General features: G+C 53.1%; 1 protein-coding gene across 2 annotated transcripts in view; it reads right to left on the bottom strand.

Moving 5' to 3' along the window:
- Positions 1 to 10,109: 10,109 nt before the first annotated feature.
- KIAA1755 (KIAA1755 ortholog) overlaps positions 10,110 to 18,141 on the bottom strand; it is a 40,683-nt gene continuing 32,651 nt past the window's right edge. Inside the window, exons 11-15 of one of the 2 annotated variants that reach the window (XR_006703194.1) lie at positions 17,694 to 17,832; positions 16,334 to 16,456; positions 15,446 to 15,649; positions 13,600 to 13,839; positions 11,227 to 11,336 (exon numbers count right to left, since the gene is read on the bottom strand). Coding sequence is in view for 1 of the 2 variants with exons in the window: in XM_045444632.1 (XP_045300588.1) it covers positions 10,749 to 11,336; positions 15,446 to 15,649; positions 16,334 to 16,456; positions 17,694 to 17,832 (1,054 nt within the window). In the remaining variant the exon portion in view is untranslated. Of the gene's footprint in view, positions 11,337 to 13,599; positions 13,840 to 15,445; positions 15,650 to 16,333; positions 16,457 to 17,693; positions 17,833 to 18,141 lie in introns of both variants that reach the window. The other variant, XM_045444632.1, reaches the window with a different exon arrangement.

The raw sequence follows: 18,141 nt of genomic DNA, 5'->3' as shown, positions 1-18,141 counted from the left end.
AACGCATACTCTGAAATGAAACTGTCTGGGTTCACCTCCTGATTCTACTTCTTGAGGGCTGTGTGAGCTCAGGTCTCTTACCTAACCTCTCTGACCCTCAGTTTTCTCATCCATAAAACCGACCTACCCGCAAAGGACTGAGGTGAAGGTGAGCTGAGATAATGCAGGGGAATCATCACAACAGTTTTGGCACAGATTAAAGGCTCAGAGAATAAGAGGCCACTGTTATTTTGTATTAATTTTATTGTTATTAATGAATGATTCCAGGCACTGAAAGGGGCAGACTTCTGAGGTCTCAGGTAGGGCCCTGTCTTCCCATACGCACACTCTGGTGGGAATGAAGTCTTGAAAGACAGACCCAGGGCTGTGGAGTTCAGAGATGTAGGAGGGTCAGAGTTGGCTGGGAGCATCAGGGTGGGCTTCCTGAAAGAGGTAGTCCCTGGGCAGGGTCTTGGTCCGGGCCCTTCTGTAAGAGTCAGAAGTCATAGTCATAGTCAGAAACTGCCTGGCATCGCCAATTCCCAAATTCAAATCCTGGGGATCTTACTGGTGAACTTGGGTCACATGTCTCCTCCTCATCCAACCGGCTGCAGCGACCCTGGACCTGGGATTCACAGAGGACTCCTGGCTGAGGGTGTTGGACCGCCACTCTCAGAAAAGGGAGGTCGCCAGGCGCCTGGGTGGCGCAGTCGGTTAAGCGTCCGACTTCAGCCAGGTCACGATCTCGCGGTCTGTGAGTTCGAGCCCCGCGTCGGGCTCTGGGCGGATGGCTCAGAGCCTGGAGCCTGTTTCCAATTCTGTGTCTCCCTCTCTCTCTGCCCCTCCCCCGTTCATGCTCTCTCTCTGTCCCAAAAATAAATAAACGTTGAAAAAAAAATTAAAAAAAAAAAAAAAAAAGAAAAGGGAGGTCGCTTTTGCAGGAGGGGGGCGCCGCTGGGGCAAAAACATAGAGGTGAGGAAGCGGAGGCTTTGCGTGAAGGGCACCCAATGGCTGAGTTCGTGTCAACCGCGCTGCGGCTGCTTGAAGGGTGATTGCTGCAGCCACAGCCCTGCCTCTGTGCCCAGTGGCCCACACGTGGCTCAGAAAAGGGAAGTCGAAAGTGAATTAGCAGCCGAACCACCGCTCAAAGCCGGGTCCTTCTCCCAGCCCTGCTGGCTTGAGTGTCTGAGGGGTGGGGGGAGCGGGGGTAGAGAAGCAGGGAGAAGGAAATCAAGAAATAACAGGCTTCACAGGAGCCATAATGACATTTTAACTTGAAAATTGCAAGGAGACGGGGCTGTGGAGGCGTATGCAAATGTCCATGCAGATGAGATGCAAATGAACCTGACTGCTCTTGCCTGGCGCACCTGGATGTGGTCGGTGACAAATCCTAACGGGCACCGCATGGCTGTGTGATTGATTATCAAGGCCAGCTGGGATGACAACTGCACTCCCCTCCTGGGAGCTGGGCGGAGTTGAGATTGTTTCTAGAGCGCCCTCTGATGGGGGACCCTGAGGCATGGCCCTATCTGGCTCAGCGATGGCAAATTTGGGACACATCTATTACTTCTGTCTATACTGGCATCCATGGCAGACATCATTAATCAATCATAGACTTCTTTTTACTGAGCCCAACGTGCACTCTAGGCAGTCCCTACTAATTGATCAAAGTTGGCATTCATTCATCCATTCATCTGATGAATTTGGTTGAGTCTCTTCCCCGGTTGCCAAGGATATATTGAACAGAGACTTTCAGTTCCTGCTCTCACGAAACTCACAGTTTAGAAGAGGGCGTGAGCATTAATGAAATATTCCAAAACGGCAGTTGGGATAAGTGCCGTGATGGAGAAGCCCTTGGTTCTAACACAAAAGGGTTTGACCTGTCCACAGTGGCCAGGAAAGGCTGATGTTGCTGATATCTGAAGCATGAGAAGGGCTTAACTAATTGAAAAGGTGGGGGAAGAACGTTCCAGGCCTTGAGACAAGGAAGAGCTTGTAAGCAGACATCATCACTGTTACACCCACGTTCCCTATGATCACTTTTTGTTTCTCTGCATCCTTCTGGTGGCTTTAAAAAAAGAACAAATAAATAAATAAATAAAAATTAAAAAAGAACAAACAAACACCTTTATTGAGGTAGAGTTCACATACCATACAATTCATGCAAAGTGTATGATTTAATAGTATTTCAGTGTATTCACAGATATATGTAACCACCACAGTCAATTTTGGAACATTTTCATGACCTCCAAAAGAAACCCTTTACTCTTTAAGGATTCATACTCTCCCACCCCACACCCCCAGCCCTAAGCAACACTAATTTACTTTCTGTCTCTACAGATTTACCTTTCTGGACATTTCATGTAAACGGAATGATATGATATATAATCTCTTATTATATATTAACATATATGAGACTGGCTTCTTTTACTTAACCTAAACTTTATAAGGTTCATGCATGTTGTAGCACTTATCGGTACTTTTTCCTTAAAAAATTTGTATTTTGATAAAATATATATAACATAAAATTTGCCATTTTAACTATTTTTTTTTAATTTTTTTTTCAACGTTTATTTATTTTTTTGGGGACAGAGAGAGACAGAGCATGAACGGGGGAGGGGCAGAGAGAGAGGGAGACACAGAATCGGAAACAGGCTCCAGGCTCTGAGCCATCAGCCCAGAGCCCGACGCGGGGCTCGAACTCACGGACCGCGAGATCGTGACCTGGCTGAAGTCGGACGCTTAACCGACTGCGCCACCCAGGCGCCCCGATTTTTAAGTGTGCAACTCAGTGGCCTTCATTTACATTTGAAATGTGCAATCATCACCACGATTTCCAAAATATTTTCATCACCTTAACAGAAACGCTGTGCCCATTAAACAATAATTCCCCAATTCCTTCCTCCTCCCGAGCCCTGGTGACTTCCAACTTGCCTTATATTTCTATGAATTTGCCTATGCTAGATATTTCGTATAACAGAATCATACGCTATTGGTCCTTTTTGCCCGGCTTATGTCACTCAGCATCTTGTTTTCAAGGATCACCTGTATCGTGGCATGCACCAGAACATTCCTTTTTATGGATGGATAATTTCCCATTTCATGTACATTCCACATTTTGTTTGCCCATTTATCTGTTGGATGCTTCAGTTGTCTCCACCGTTTAGCCGTCGTGAATAATGCTGCAAGGAGCATTGGCCCACAAATGTCTGTTTGAGTCCCCATTCTCAATTCCTTGGGGTATCTGGATCATTTTATGTTGATCTTTCGGAGGAATCCTCACATTTTTCCACAGTAGCTGCATCATTTTACGTTTCTGTCAGCAAGGCAAGAGTTTCACCGTCGCTACCCTCTTACCAATATTTGTGATTTTCTGCCTTTTTGATTATAGCCCTCGTTGCAGGTATGCAGTGGTATTTCACTGTGGTTTTGATTTACATTTCCCTAATGACTAAGTATGTTGAGCATCTTTTCACGTGCTTGTTGGCCATTCGTGTATCTTTGGAGAAATACCTGTTCTTTACCCATTTTTACATTGCGTTGCGTCCTTTTGTTGACTTATAAGCGTTCTTTATAGATTTTAACTATTAAACTCTTAATATATATATATGATTTCGACATATTTTCTAGGTTGTCTTTTTCACTTTCCTGAATAAGGTCCTTTGATGCACAAAAGGTTTCATGTTGATAAAGTCAAATGTATCAACTTTTTCTAATGTTTATTTATTTTTGATAGAGAGAGAGACAGAGCACGAGAGGGGGAGGAGCAGAGAGGGAGACACAGAATCCGAAGCAGGTTCCAGGCTCTGAGTTGTCAGCACAGAGCCCGACGTGGGTCTCGAACTCACGAGCTGCAAGATCATGACTTGAGCCAAAGTCGGGCGCCCCACGGACTGAGCCACTCAGGCACCCCTCAAATGTATCAATTTTTCCTTTTGTTGCTCATGCTTTTGGCGTCATATCTAAGAGTCCACTGCCAAATCCAAGGTCATGAAGATTTAGTTCTATATTTTCTGCTGAGAGTTTTATAGTTTCAGCTCTTACATCTAGGTCGTTGATCCATTTTGAGTTAATTTTGTATATGGTGTGAAGTAGGAGTCTGGCTTCCTTCTCTGACATGTGGAAATCCAGCTGCCTCAGCATGGTTTGTTGAATGGACCTGGCACCCTTGTTGAAAATCAATTGGCTGTAGATATATGGGTTTATTTCTGGACTCTCAGTTTTATTCCATTTGTCTGGATGTCTGTCTTTATGGCAATGCCACACTATTTGGATTACTGTAATCTCGTAGTAAGTTTTGAAACTGGGAACTACGCGTCCTCCAATTTTGTCCTTCTTTTTCAAGTTGTTCTGGCTGTTTGGGGCCTCTTGAAATTCTATGGGAATTTGAAGGTTGGCTTTTCCATATCTGCAAAAAAGGCTGTTGGAATTTTGATATGGGTTACATTGAATTTGTTGATCGCTTGGGGTAGTATTGATATTTTAATAACGTTAAGTCTTTCTATCTATGTACCTAAGATGTCTTCTCATTTTTTTAGGTCTTCTTTAGTTTTTTCCAGCAATTTTTTTCAAGTTTATTTACTTTTGAGAGAGAGAGAGAGAACACAAGCAGGGGAGAGGCAGAGAGAGAGGGAGACAGAGAATCCCAAACAGGTTCCGCACCGATAGTGGGGATGCAGGGCTCGAACCCACCAACAATGAGATCACGACCTGAGCCGAAATCAAGAGTGGGCCGCTTAAGCGACTGAGCCACCCAGGCGCCCTTCCAGCAATGTTTTAAAGTTTGCAGCGTATACATCTTTCACCTCCTTGGTTAAATTTATTCCTAGCTTTTATTCTTTTAGATGCTGTTGTAAATGGAACTGATTTCTTCATTTTCTTTTCAGATTATACATTGTTGGTGTATAAAAACACAACTATTTTTGTGTGTTGATCTTGTACCCTGCAACTATTGGCTCTAGTAGCTTTCTTGTGGGTTACTTGGGATTTCCTATACACAGGGTTATGTCATCTGTGAACAGAGGCAGTTTTACTGTCCATGCCTTCTATTTGTTTTTCTTGTCTAATTGCTCTGGCTAGAACTTCCAGTACAATGTTGAATAGCAAGGGTGAAAGCAGGCCTCCTTGCCTTTTTCCTGATCTTAGGGGGAAAGCTTCAGGGGAAAGATCATAGGTCTTGCACCTATGAGTGTGATGTTAGTTGTGGGTTTTTCTTAAGTGTCCTTTAGAATGTTGAATAAGTTCCTCTCTATGCCTAGTTTTCTATTTTTTTTTTTATCACAAAGAGGTGTTGGATTTTGACAAATGTCTTTTCTGCATCAAGATGGTCACGTGGGTTTTTGAACCACTCTTTCTACTACTATGGTATGTTACATTGATGGATTTTCATATGCTTACCTACCCTTGCATTCCTGGGATAAATCTCAATTGGTTACACTGTATAATCTCTTTAATATGCTGTTATATTTACTTTGCTATTTTGTTGAGGATTTTGGTATGTATATTCATTCATAAGGTACGTCGGTCTATAATTTTCTTTTCTTGCAATATCTTTATCTGGCTCTGGCGTTAGGATAATGGGGCCTTTGTAGAAGTGACTTCATTCCTTTTAATGACTGAATAATGTCCCATTGTTTGAATATGCCACATTTTGTTTATCCATTCATTAGTTGGTCAGTATTTGGGTAGCTTCTACTTTTTGGTTACTATAAATAATTCTGCTATAAACATCCACGTACAAATTTTTGTGTGGGCACACGTTTTCCCTTGGGTATATTCCTCATACTGGAATGGCTGGGTCATATGGTAACCACTTGAGGACCTGGAAAACTGCTTTCCAACATTGGCATGTTGTGTCTCTTCTTCGGAGAAAGGCCTATTCAGATCCTTTGCCCATTTTTAAATTGTTCACTATTATTATGTAGTTGTGAGAGCTTCCTGCATATTCTTTATACAGAATAGTATCTTCTACGGATGGACCCACACCTGCAAAGACTTCCAAAGACTGCCCTCGGGCTCCTGGACCCTGCTTAGCGCGGCACATTTTGCACACAGCCCGTGTGCCTTGCAGGTGTAAAATGCCCTCCAGCGTCTCCGTGTTACCAGCCAGAGGCTGACGCTGCTCTGCAATTACACCTTGGCCTCCTTGCCTTTCTGTCCCGATCGCCTTTTTGACAAATCACCCGCACCGGAGCCTCATCTCCAGGTTCTGCTTTTAGGGGAACTTGACCTCAGAAAGAGCTTGGAGTGGCTGAGGAACTCAAAGGACGTCAGCGTTGCCACAATTCAGAGAGAATGTGGAGATTGGGGCACATGGCGAGGCTAGAGTGATAGGCAGAAGCCTGACCACACACAGCTTCGTGCAGCACAGCGAGGGCTGGGTTTACATCCGGAGAGCCATGGGATGCCACTGGGTGGTGACATCGACGTTATCTCACGTTCTGTAAAGCTTCCTCTAGGTTCTGTGGCTCGGGAGGACCGCGGAGGCTACGGTTACAGCCGTCCAGGGGAGAGAGGAAGGAGGCTGGGAGGACGGTGGGGATGCGGAGGGAGAGAGAAATGGAACATCAGAGAAGGATAGGCAGGCGGATTTCAGGGCTGTGGGGAAGTTCAAGGACAAGCTGCAGATTTCCAGCCTGAGCACCTGAATGCGTGGGCAGTGCATAGAGGAGGAGACGCCGTTGGGACAGTAGAGCAGAGTTCCACATGCAAGACGACCCCAGCTTGCCATCCGTTTCGGGCCCGACCCCCTCGTTTCACAGATGGAGGAAGTGAGGCCTGAGGGGTGCAGTGGTTCCCCCGGGGCCCCCCACAATGCCCCAAACAGAAGGGACAGGACTTCAGGAATCCTGTTGCCCAGACAGAAGACTCACTCTCTGGGGGACCCACTGGCTCCAGCCTCAGAAAGCTAATTTGTCAGCTAGGAGAGGGCGGGGGTTTGAGCCAGACGGGTTTGTCCTGGGCTGGAAGCCAGTTCACAGCCCCCAGAGAACAGAATATCTCTGTTTTATGCCGGCTGCCTGCGCCCTGACTCCAACCGGCTGCCCTGTCTGGGTCTGGTGTGGGTAACTTGACGGCAGGAGGGTGTGGGGCACCCCCTTCCGAGTGGCTGACAACTGGAGGCTTATCTGCGCCCCCAGATTTGGCATTGACCAGAAGCGGGACAAGATTCTGGGCTTTCCCCTTCTTGCCCTGTGACCCCTTTCCTTGCAGTTTGACCTTGGGGACGTCACCTCCCCTCTCCGGTCTTCATTGCGTCTTCTCAACTGCAACACGGGGACATCCCAGAGTATGACTTTGGTGCCCTCGGGGTTGCAGTGACTCTCAAAGGAAAAAACAGACGGACAAAAAAAAAATACTTTGTAAACTGTGAAGTGTCTCAACTTCAATCTGGGCTCATCCTGCTTCTTGCCACGGCCCAGTGGATTCCTAAGGCTTTGCTCCTTGACACGACAGTCACCCCTCTGGAGAAGAAAAACGCTTGGTATGGAGCTCGGGGATCCGGAGATCTTATCGTGCTGGCCCGGGAGGCTTGATAAACCCATTGGAAGGTGGGGAAAACTGAGAGGCTGCCCTGCTCACAGCCGCCAGGCAGTTAAGCCTGGATTCAAAGGCAGGGCTCTCTGAGTCCAAAGACAAGAAAAATCCTTATCCATTTAGTGATCTGATGGGGCGGATAGGGCAAACTGAGGGCCAGAGGGGAAAGCAACCAGCCTGGGGTCCTGCAGGCGGTCTGCAACATGGTGCGTGCGTCACCTGAGGCCCCTGCCTCCCAGGCCGTGCTCCTCCTGCAACCCCTCAAGCACGAAAAAGGGGCTCCTGTCACCGTCATGTCACTGGCGGACTCGGGGTTCCTTAACGGTCCACCTTCCTCCCACCGGCACAGAGGGATGCACCTTCGCCTCTGCACAGCAGCCTCTTGGGGCTGAAGCTTTGCTGACACAAAGCTCTGTTGTCACTAGAGCGACATCTCTAGGGGGAGGCCACGCCACGCCCCCTCCACGGGTGGGTCAGGGCAAAAGTCAGTTAATCAGAAAATTAATTAAGAGATCCACACGATTCAAAGACCAAAAAATTATTTGGGAATCTACTGGTGGCCTCTGGAGAAATGTCTCCCTTGGCTTACTAGATAACGAAAGCAGGGGCTGGCCGGGCCGGGGCTAAAGTATAATACAAGATACCCATTTAATGAGCGCTTACTATGCTCCAGGCACCTTTCTAAGGACTTTCCACATACTAACTCATGTAACGCAGCAAGCCTCTGAGATCTGATTATTCTCTCGAGAAAGGAAACCACGGCACGGAAAGACCACACAACTTGGCCAAGGACTCACAGTTCATGAGCCGTGGAGCCTGGGCAGAAATCCAGTCTGTCCAACTCCAGAGCCACGTGACTGACCACACTGCCACACTGGCTCGTGCACTACTGGAGACCAAGTGTGAAGGGCCCAAAGGACCAAGCCTGGTCCAGCCTAGGCACACAGCTGGGCACACAGCAGCGGCCAAGCTCCGCAGGACTTCCGAGGGGACAAAGCTGCGACCCCCGCGGAACCAGCGATCGGCCCGGGCTTGTCCCGAGGTGAGTCCAAAGCATCAGCGTGTTATCAGGTCCTGGCTCTGCCACTCTCTGCGTGGCACTTCTCGGAGTCTGTTTCCTCCTCAGTAAAACGGAGTGAAATTGGTATTGGCCTCACGTGACTGTCGTGAAAGATTCAGTGAGCCCTGTACAGCTTTTCGGGTATTTAGCACCGAGCTAGGCAGGAAGAAAATGCAGAGTAAACGTCAGCTATTACATTATGTATTATTTTATTCGTTATTATATTTCGTTTCGGCATCCCCTCTCCATGGGCTACTGTGATGGGATTTGGCTCTTTTTAGAGAGCAGAGGGATGTGCAAGATGGCTTTGGGGAGCCCTCCTTTCCAAGAATTCCAGGACCACCCGTCCCCTTCCTCAGCCCCCCTCAACCCTCGCAGTGTCTGTATTCTCTCAGAAGTTAGTTTCCATCCTCGCACCCCAGGTGCCCTGGCTCCCTGCCTGTGGTCCCCACTGGTTGGATGCTGTTGCTATAGCAACAGCATTTTAAGAGCCTCCGGCCCCCTGTCTGAGGCGACAGGCATGGATGGAGGGAGGTGGGCTTATCAAATGCCTCCTGTATCCTCAGGCCCGTCTGGACTGCAAGGCAGGAGAGTGGAATGCAAGAAACAGAGCTAGCCTGGGGGGGGGGGGGGCAGCTCAGACCCCAGCCCCAAGTGTTGCCCAGCAGCACCCCACCTCGCTGTGTCACATGGGAAACACCTGAGCGGTCGATTATAAATGCAGATTCCAGCCATGCCCTGGCCCCAAGGGCCTGATTTTAATTATCTGGGCGGGACCCCCTAGGAGGCTGCTTTTGATCAGCTCTGCTTGTGGTCCTGAGGCAGGCAGGCCACAGACCACACTTGCCAAAATCTTAAGTCCTAGAAGATTCCTGAAAGCCAACTTGGGCACTGAGGTTTGTGTTGCTTTCCCTGCTGAGCTGTCTCCGGAAAAACTCGTCTTGTCCTCCACACCAGTGCCGCCTCCCTCTCCTTCCACAGATGAGCTAAGGGCCCCACCCTCTGTCTGGAGCCAGGAAAATTCCAGGGCCGGGCTGCCAGGAGCCACCTTGGTAACACACCGGAGGTGGAGACAGGGGTTCACGGTTTCTCAGCATCAGGACATTCCGGGGAGGTGCTAGCAGGGGTTACTCTGGGCCATGTGAAAGGCCGGCTGTCTTCTAGATACGCTGAGATCAGAGGTGTGAAGGCCTCCCCACCTTGACCCCCTGCTGGACGGGGATGTGGCTCCCCACTCTCACCCAGTGCCAACACCAGCAGAATCCCATGAGGCTGTGCCTAAAGAGCGTCCTGGGGTGGGGGGAGTGGACCCCATAGAGTCTGAGAAGACATGTGGGGAGGGGAAGCGGGTTCTCTCTGGAGGGCCAGGACAAGTGGGGTTCCTGGAAGGTGAGACGAAGGGCCCTCGCCGGTGGGAGGAGCAGAGCAGAGAGTGCATTCTCACTCCTTTGGGGTGCGCTAACTGGCTTCTAGGAGATGATTCTCTTCGTGGAGGCCAACGGCCCAGAGAATAAACAGCCGGCTGTGCAGGGATTTGCCTGACAACACACCCTTTATTCCCTTCCCAGACTCCCCTCTACTCCTCCACCAGAGGATCCTGAGTTCACCGCCAGATAAACAGGCACTGGAATCCGTGTCTCAGATAAGAAGCCACTCCCGAGTCCCCCCTGCTCATGACAAGGGTGCCCCGTGGGCCCCACGGGGAAGCTTGTGCACCCCTGAACTCCAGGTGGTTGCCTCTGAGACTTCTGGAAGGGTCTGTACCAATTACTCTTTCCATGACGGGACCGGGGGTTATGCAGTCGGTCCCGGGGTCCCGGGCTCTACTGTGTCCTGCCCTGCCCTCCATACTCCCTATTTCTATGTGAGTCGGGTCTTCCTGGAGTTTCCTGGAGCTCAGAGCAGGTTCAGGCTCCTGCTCTCTCCTGGCGACACGTACAGCAAGGGTCAGGAGCCATGTCCAGAGGGGCTCAGCCAGGGCTCCCGAACTGCCTCTTGTCACTGGGCCCCTCCCCAGCCACCCCCTGGAGCCTGGTGTGAGTGGTGGGGGTCCTAGCTAGAGAGATGCAGGGGACTTGTCTGGGGTGAGTCCTCCAGAGACGTCTGTGAGTCTGTCCCCTCTGAGGAGAAGCTGCCTCCAGCGGGGTGGGGGGTGTGACTCTGCCTGGGGAGTCACTGCCAGGAGACGAGAGGGGCAAGGAGAGGCTCCGAGGCAGGATCAAAGGGGTCACGGGGACCTTTGCCTTCATCAGCCTCTACAGCCTGGCCAGCTTCCTGGGCCAGCAGGCCTGCCTGGAAACTTCCATTCTGCCCCTCTCGGGGGGCCCGAGGCCAATAGGAATTTGGCGGTCGATCCAGGCCCAGGGAGTCCCGGAGGGGCAGGCCCCGCCTTCCCCTTCCCCTAGAAGCGACCGCTGCATTCAGACCCCGACCCTCGGCCGCTGCCTTTCTTAGTTCTGGGTGTGCCGAGTGGGCGGCGGGCCCCGCTGGGCACGGACAGTGGGCCAGTGCCCTCTTCAGGAGGGTCTGGATCTCCTCGTGTCTCACCCGGGCCTCCTCCCACAGGGCCTGGCCGGGGCCCTCCTGGCTCAGAGAGGCCACCTGCAGCCCCATGGCCGTGAGCTTCTCGGCAGGGAACTCGGATGCCAGTCGCCGCAGGTAGCGGTGGACGAGGCGCTGGTCTCCGGGGCTGGCCCTTTGGGTCTTGCCCAGCCTGAGCTGCCTCATCAGGTCCTGACAGTCCACGTGAAACCAGGTTATCTGGGGGCGAGAAGAGAGGGATGTGGGGTTCAGGCTGGGAGCGGGGCCGTGGGGCTCCATGAGGACGGGATGTGCATCTCCGAGCAGAAAACACGGACTGCCGGGTTGAATTCTTAAGACGTTGCCCAGTCGATGCCCTGGCCTCCTCTGTGGGGTCATGAGAGTCTCTGCCGCCAGCCAAGGCCACGGTTTCGCTCTGGCCCCTGAGGTCAACACACCTGCGACCAGCAAACAGCCCCCCGCCCCCTGGGGATCCTCAGGCATGACCTGGGGGCCAGCCAAGCCTCACCCCTCTCAGGGGGGCGATCCAGAGCCGGGCATTCGGCTCCTCGGGTTGTCTTAACGACTGCATTCACCCCTCACGACTGGCGCAGAGGGAGGCATCGCGCTGATGTTTACCGAGCACCTTCGGCTGACCAGGCTCTATGCATCTCACGCGCGATCCCACTGAACCGCACCCCGCAGCCCGTTTTACGGAGGACGAATCCGAGGCTCAGAGACAGGAAATCACTTGCCCCGGGTCACACTCCAGTTCAGTGTGGGATCTGAACTCAGATGTATCCAGTCTTTGACAGAGTATCTTGCAAGCCCCTCCCTGCCCGGGCGACACCGGCCCAGGCAGGGCTGCGTCCCTGAGCAGTCGCTGGAGAGACCATCAGCCAACCCGGCCCGGGGTGGGGGGGGGGGGGGGTGGGGAGTGGGGGGGGGGCCCTCCTCCCTCAGCCCGGCCTCTGCCCCACTGTGGGATTCTGCGTGTCCCTCTTTCACCCACAAAATGTCTGCAGGCTGCAAAGGAGCCAACACGTTTCCCAGCAGCTCGTGAAAAACATAATCTTTCTCTCCATTAATTTAGAACCGACAGCGAGCTGTTAGCTGTGGGGATTGGAGAACCGTTTTCTCCAAGGAAACCATCTTTCCGCGGATTAAGGGAACTTGTCTTTAGATAAATGGCTTCATATTCGCGGAAGCACACGGAGCTCATGGCTGGGAAAGGGCTCCATAAATCTCTGTTAGCGGCGCGATTGTGTTATTATTATTTAGTGCCAAAGCCGCCGCACGCGCGCTCTCTGCCCGGGGATGGGCCCAGCACAGGGCCTGTCCTGTCTGTCTGTCACTTGATCTTCCAGGCTGAGCTGGACAGGGATGGGGGCAGCCTGCCGAACCCTTCGTTGTGCGGATGAAGATCCGGGGCCGGACAGGAACCGGGTCAAACAGCAAGAGGGCCACGTGGGGCAGTGGGATTCAAGGTCAGGGTGCCACCTCCTGTAGGATTCCCAGGCCTGGGTGGGGCTCTATCTTCCCACATGCCCCCAACCTTCCTGCTCCCTCCTCCCTCTTCCTCCATCCACTTGGTCACTGACAACAGACAAGCAGGTGAGGAAGCGACAGGAAAATTCCAGATCACGGTGAGCACCGTGAAGTGAGAAAAACAGGGGGGACGAGAGGGAATGGGGGCCAGGGGGCCACGAGGGGCCTCGGCGGGGAGGGGACATGTGAGCTGAGCACTGAAGAAAGTTAAGAAACCAGCCGGTCTTAAGGAAAAGCGTTCCCAACTGAGGGAAGGGCAAGTGAGAAGGCCCAGAGATGCAGCAAGTGTGTTTTATGGGGCTGAGATCAGCCGGAATCAGCACGCGAGGAGAGAAGGGGCCAGCTGCCCTTGACGCTCGGGGCATTGCTACCACTCCTACTGCTGCTAATGATAATAATATTGGCGTTTATAATAATCATCCCAAATTTGAGTAGAGCCTGGGGGGGGTTACTTACATTGAGTTTAATTCTCTCGCTACCCAGCAAGAGCCAGATGATCTGCGTTTGAATCTCAGCTCGGCCATTTCCCAGCTGTGTGACCCTGGATGAGTTATTTGACCTCTCTGGGTTTCCTTGTGTGTAAATTGGGCATAATAATAGGCCTGCCTCAGAGGATGGGTGTGGCAATAAAATGATATGTGAAATGACAGACAGGGCCTGCCACATAGTAAGAGCTACAGAAGCTTTGGTTATTATTACTATTTTGATCGTTATTATTTTAGTATATGTGCTGCCGAAGCGAGCACTGATCGTTATTATTGATGAGGAGCTGAGGCCCAGGGCAGTGAAGACCGTGGCTGCGGTCACACAGCCTTGGAGGGGCAGGAGCCGCCCCTGGCTCGAAGCCTCAGGTTCTGCCACTGCCTGGCTCTCTTCTGTCAGCTGGGAGCGGGATCCCCTGGCTGCCACCGTCCCTATCCCTTGCCCGCTGCGCCTCAGAGGCAGAGAAAATGACCTGTCCTCCCAGCGCCCCAGGGGGACTTGAGCAGAGTCCCTCTCGCTTCCCCTCTGAAGCATCCTGACTTCTCCATCCTTTGTGTGCTGAGCCAGCCTGACAGCTGGGAGGCTGGGGTCAGGCTCTTCCCCCGCTCTGTCCTCAGGGGCGAGTCTGGGGGTGCTGGGGCTGGACCAGAGCTGTGGGTTCTTGTCCCATCCAGGGTACAGCTCTCCCAGGCTGCTGCTGGTCCCCCTAGGCCTCAGTGCCCCCAGGAGAAAAGTGAGAGATTCGGTCAAATGGATTGGGGGGTGGGGTCTCTTAAGTCAAATCCTGCTTGACCATCGGCCCTCTGGGGAACCTTGTGCAAGGCACATTCCTCAGTTTCCTCATCTGCAGAATGGAAACAATGTTCGCGCCCCTCCCCCATAAAGATATGGTGAGATTAGGGGAGCCTGGCTGGTTCAGTCAGTAGGGCATGTGACTCCTGATCTCAGGGTTGTGAGTTTGAGTTCCACGGTGGGCATAGAGCCTACTTAAAAAAAAAAAATTGAGAAAAAGAGAAAGATATGGTGAGATCAAATCAGATAAGGTTTGTGAAGCACTTAGAAGAGTGTCCAACAGGGAGTCCACAGTCACGAATGCGGGCTACTCTCATAATAATCCTGTCATCGGGGCGCCTGGGTGGCACAGTCGGTTAAGCATCCGACTTCAGCCAGGTCACGATCTCGCGGTCCGTGAGTTCGAGCCCCGCGTCAGGCTCTGGGCTGATGGCTCAGAGCCTGGAGCCTGTTTCCAACTGTGTCTCCCTCTCTCTCTGCCCCTCCCCCGTTCATGCTCTGTCTCTCTCTGTCCCAAAAATAAATAAACGTTGAAAAAAAATTTTTTTTTAAATAAAAAAAAATAATAATAAATAAATAAATAAATAATCCTGTCATCATCACACCTGACTGAACATGGGAACCTGTTACCATCCACACCCCCACCTTTGGAGAAGAACACAGAGCAGGAACGCATCTGTGTTCAAATTCCAGCTCTTCTTTTCTGCAGCTGTGTGGCCTTGGGCAAGGCCCTTCTCTTCTTAGGGCCTCAGCATCCTCATCTGTAAAATGGGACCACTCTGCCTTGCCACACTGGATTGCCCAGAGACGACGGATGTTCGTCTTGCCTCCGACCCCAGCACTGCCCCCGGTCCCCTCCCCCGGAGGAGCCCTGTCTTTTCCTCCCCACTGCTGGCCAAACTCTGGGCTCCTGACCAGGACTAAGGCCTCTGTTCTGGGGGTGCTCAGAAAAGACTCCGGGCCCACCCTCCGCCAACTGTCCCCTCCTTCCCCAGCTCCCACCCACTGTGTAAGGCAAGGCGAGGCATGGAAAAGAGCACTACGATGGTGCCATGGGCTTCCCGTGTGACACTGGCTAAGTGTCAGTCCTTCTCTGGTCCTGTTTCCCCAACTCTGCAACGGAAGTTTCTTAGGCTGGTCTGACCGCCTGAAGTTGTCTGCAGAGAGCTATGCATAGAGAGGAAGTCTATGGCTTTGACTGGATTCTCGGAAATACCGGGTCCCCTTCCCCTAATGCCAACGTTTAAGAGGCAGATGATATCTGAGTGTCCTTTGAGAGCTGACTTCTAGGCTGCTGGGAGGCTGCCTGGTGTAATGGGACAAGCTGGGGTCCGAGATTGGCTGGGACTGACTTAAGGGGTCACCTATCCTCTCCAACCTTGCTTCTCTTCTGGAAAATGCAGGTAACAATAGAATGAATCCTCCAGAGAGCCTCGTGCTGTGTGTGGGCTGCTCCCTGCCCCCTCCCCCCTCCCCTCCCAGCTGGACGGGGCGGGGAGGGTCTGTGCGGGCGGCCACAGGCTCACCTTCTTGCAGAAGTGGTGTAGACGGAGCAGCGTCTCCAGGTCCGTGCGCTGCCGCTCGGCCGCCATGTAGAAGTGGGTCAGCTTGGCCTGGAAGGCCCGCTGGGTGGAGGTGAAGGCCACCAGTTCCGGGAGCTCTGCTCCTCCGGCCGCAGCTCCCAGCTGAGCTGCCTGCTTGGACAGCTCCAGGCCCCGGCGGTACTGGGCCTGAGCGGGAGAGGAGAGGTGTCCATTCGGGTGCCATCTTAGCGGAGGCCTCCCTCAGAGGCCAGGAACCTCTGCCGCCCCACTGCTGAGTTGTCGGGCTTCCCAGACCTCTGTTGTGTCATCTACAAAATGGGCACCGGGCCTCCGCCTCAGCAGTCCATGCCTAGCTGGGACTCTGCTCGCTGTCACCTCCTTCGGGGAAACTTCCCTGACCCAGGGTCTGGGTTAGGGACTCCTACCATGTGTCCCCACATTTCTCCCTTTCTGTTTGTTGCCCTGTTTTTCTGGCACCCCTAGCCCCCACTGGCCTGGGAGCTCCCTGAGGGCTGAGAGGGGCTGAATCCCCCGTGTCCTAGGCTCCCGTACATCAAGGGTGCAAATTCCTTGCCCCTGACCTGTGAGGCTGACTTAATAGGTCTCTGGTGGGACCCTGGAGTCTGCATTTTATAAAATCTTCCAGGGATTCTGAGATAGGTCTTCTTTTGGATGTGGTGATCCAGGAAGGCTTCCTGGAGGAGACGGCATCTAAGCGGAACCCTTTCCGATCCATGCCGGTCTCCTCACTGTCTCCGGACGTTTCCTTGCACTTTCCCGCCTGCACACCTTTGCCCTAGCAGTGCCCCCCCACCCTCCACGGCCCTCTCCATTTGCTCCGATCCTGCTCCTCGGTCTTTAGGAACGCACTGCAGCCTGGAGAAAGAAGTCCTCAAACTCCGCGTGGGCTTTCTCCACAGTCTCCAAGCTTCTGTCTTCCGGGGTCAGCATTTGCAGGCACCGGCTCCCCTCCTGCTCCATCCAGTTGCTGACCTGAGGCAGGGGAGGGAGGTGCGGACATGAGGGGTGCCTGGGGAGACGTCCCTCGGCCAGCGCCCCGCTCCCTTGGAAGTGGGGATCGTGTCCTCACTGATTCGGTGGCAGGGCCTGCGCCCGTTGGCCTGGACCGAGACCCTCCCGGTTCTGGGCAGAAGGGACAGTTTGGGGAGGGTGGGTGCATTGTCATGTTCTTCAAGTAGCTGAAGGGGACAGGCCTCTCCGAGTGGGACCCCAGGGGGCATCTGGCCCGGCCAGTGCCATGCACGACGTAGGCTGTCCGTGCGCGCTTGTCTGAATGAAGTCTCACGGTGGCAAATTTGAGCTTACTCTAACCACTCAGTGCTGCTAATCAGAAAAGAGGCAGCCTTGAGAGTAATGAGCTCCTCATCCCCGGGGCTATGCAAACAGGAAATGCTGCCTTCTGTAGAGCAAGGTGCATGGGCCCGCTGTGAACTAACTCACTTTGTGAACTGGGCAAGTCGTGTCCCCTTTCTGGGCCTTAGTTTATCCAGTGGCAAAATGGGGTAGGCGTGAGGATTCGATGAGGGACAGAGGGGATAAAACGGCCCTCGAACCCAGGAGCAGAAGTCCCCTTCTTACCCTGGGAGGCCTTAAAGAGTATGAACTCACTCCCCTTACCCTCGAAAAGCCCATTCGTGGCAGGCACTCCTATTATCCCCCCATTTGACAGATGAGGAGACTGAGGCAATGAATAGTTAAATAACTTGTCTGGGGTCCGGGTCAGTGCTGGAGCCAGCACTAGAACCCAGGCCGTCCGTGTGCCCCCCAGCCCCCAGCACGAAGGGCTGCACTGGTTCTAAACGCCGGCAGTCGGGTGAGGTGATGCCGGGGGTGGGCTGGCTCCAAGATCAGATTCCCGGGTGTGTGACCACAGGCAGGTGACATAATGTCTTCTGGCCTCAATTTCCTCATCGATGAGTGGGAGCAGTCCTAGCCTCTTCCCCCATCCCTGGTAGGCGGTAAGGTTGGAAAATCATTGTATACGCAAAGGCTCTGGCCCGGGGCTCGGCAGGATGAGAACAGCTTTCGGGGTTATGTCTTCACCTGCGCGGCACTTCTGTAGTGCCGTGTCATACGCCGCGTCATAGGCCGCCCACCTGGCTCTTGAAGAACGGCCAGCCTCGTGTCCTTACACCAGAGCAGAGTGCCTGGCTGCGGCAGGGCCTGGAGCAGGGCCTTCCCCCACCCAGAGGCCAGCCTCCCCTTTCACCTGGTGGATGGCAGCCTCCAGGCGGCCGAGGCGGACGCGGAGCTCCAGCGCCCCCAGGAGGTGGTTAGAGGCAGTGACCAGGACATGCAGCTGTTCGTCCACGAGGCCGTACCAGGCGACAGCTTCGGCCAGATGGCTCCTGGGAGGTGGAAGAGGGTGCAAGAGGGCCCAAGATGCCCTCCCCACCAGTACGCCTGCCCCCCCCGACCCCCACCAGTTCCGTGGCTCGAGCCTGGGTATTCCAGCTGCCGACTTGCTGGGTGACCTTGGGCAGGTCCCTATACCTCTCTGGGCCTCAGACTTGGCCTTTCCTGGGACGGAGAAGGCCAGAGGACACAGTGGGAAACCGAAAGACCCTCCCCTTCCCTGGGAGATGCCCTGGGAATCCGAGTTGGACAGATCTGGGTTCAAATCTCAACACCCACCCTAAGCCAACTGAGTCAGGCTC

This window comes from Leopardus geoffroyi, chromosome A3 (genome assembly GCF_018350155.1).
Source record: "Leopardus geoffroyi isolate Oge1 chromosome A3, O.geoffroyi_Oge1_pat1.0, whole genome shotgun sequence".
Taxonomy (NCBI): Eukaryota; Metazoa; Chordata; class Mammalia; order Carnivora; family Felidae; genus Leopardus; species Leopardus geoffroyi.
Note: the sequence above shows the minus strand (reverse complement) of the source record. Positions and strands in the feature narration are given on the sequence as shown.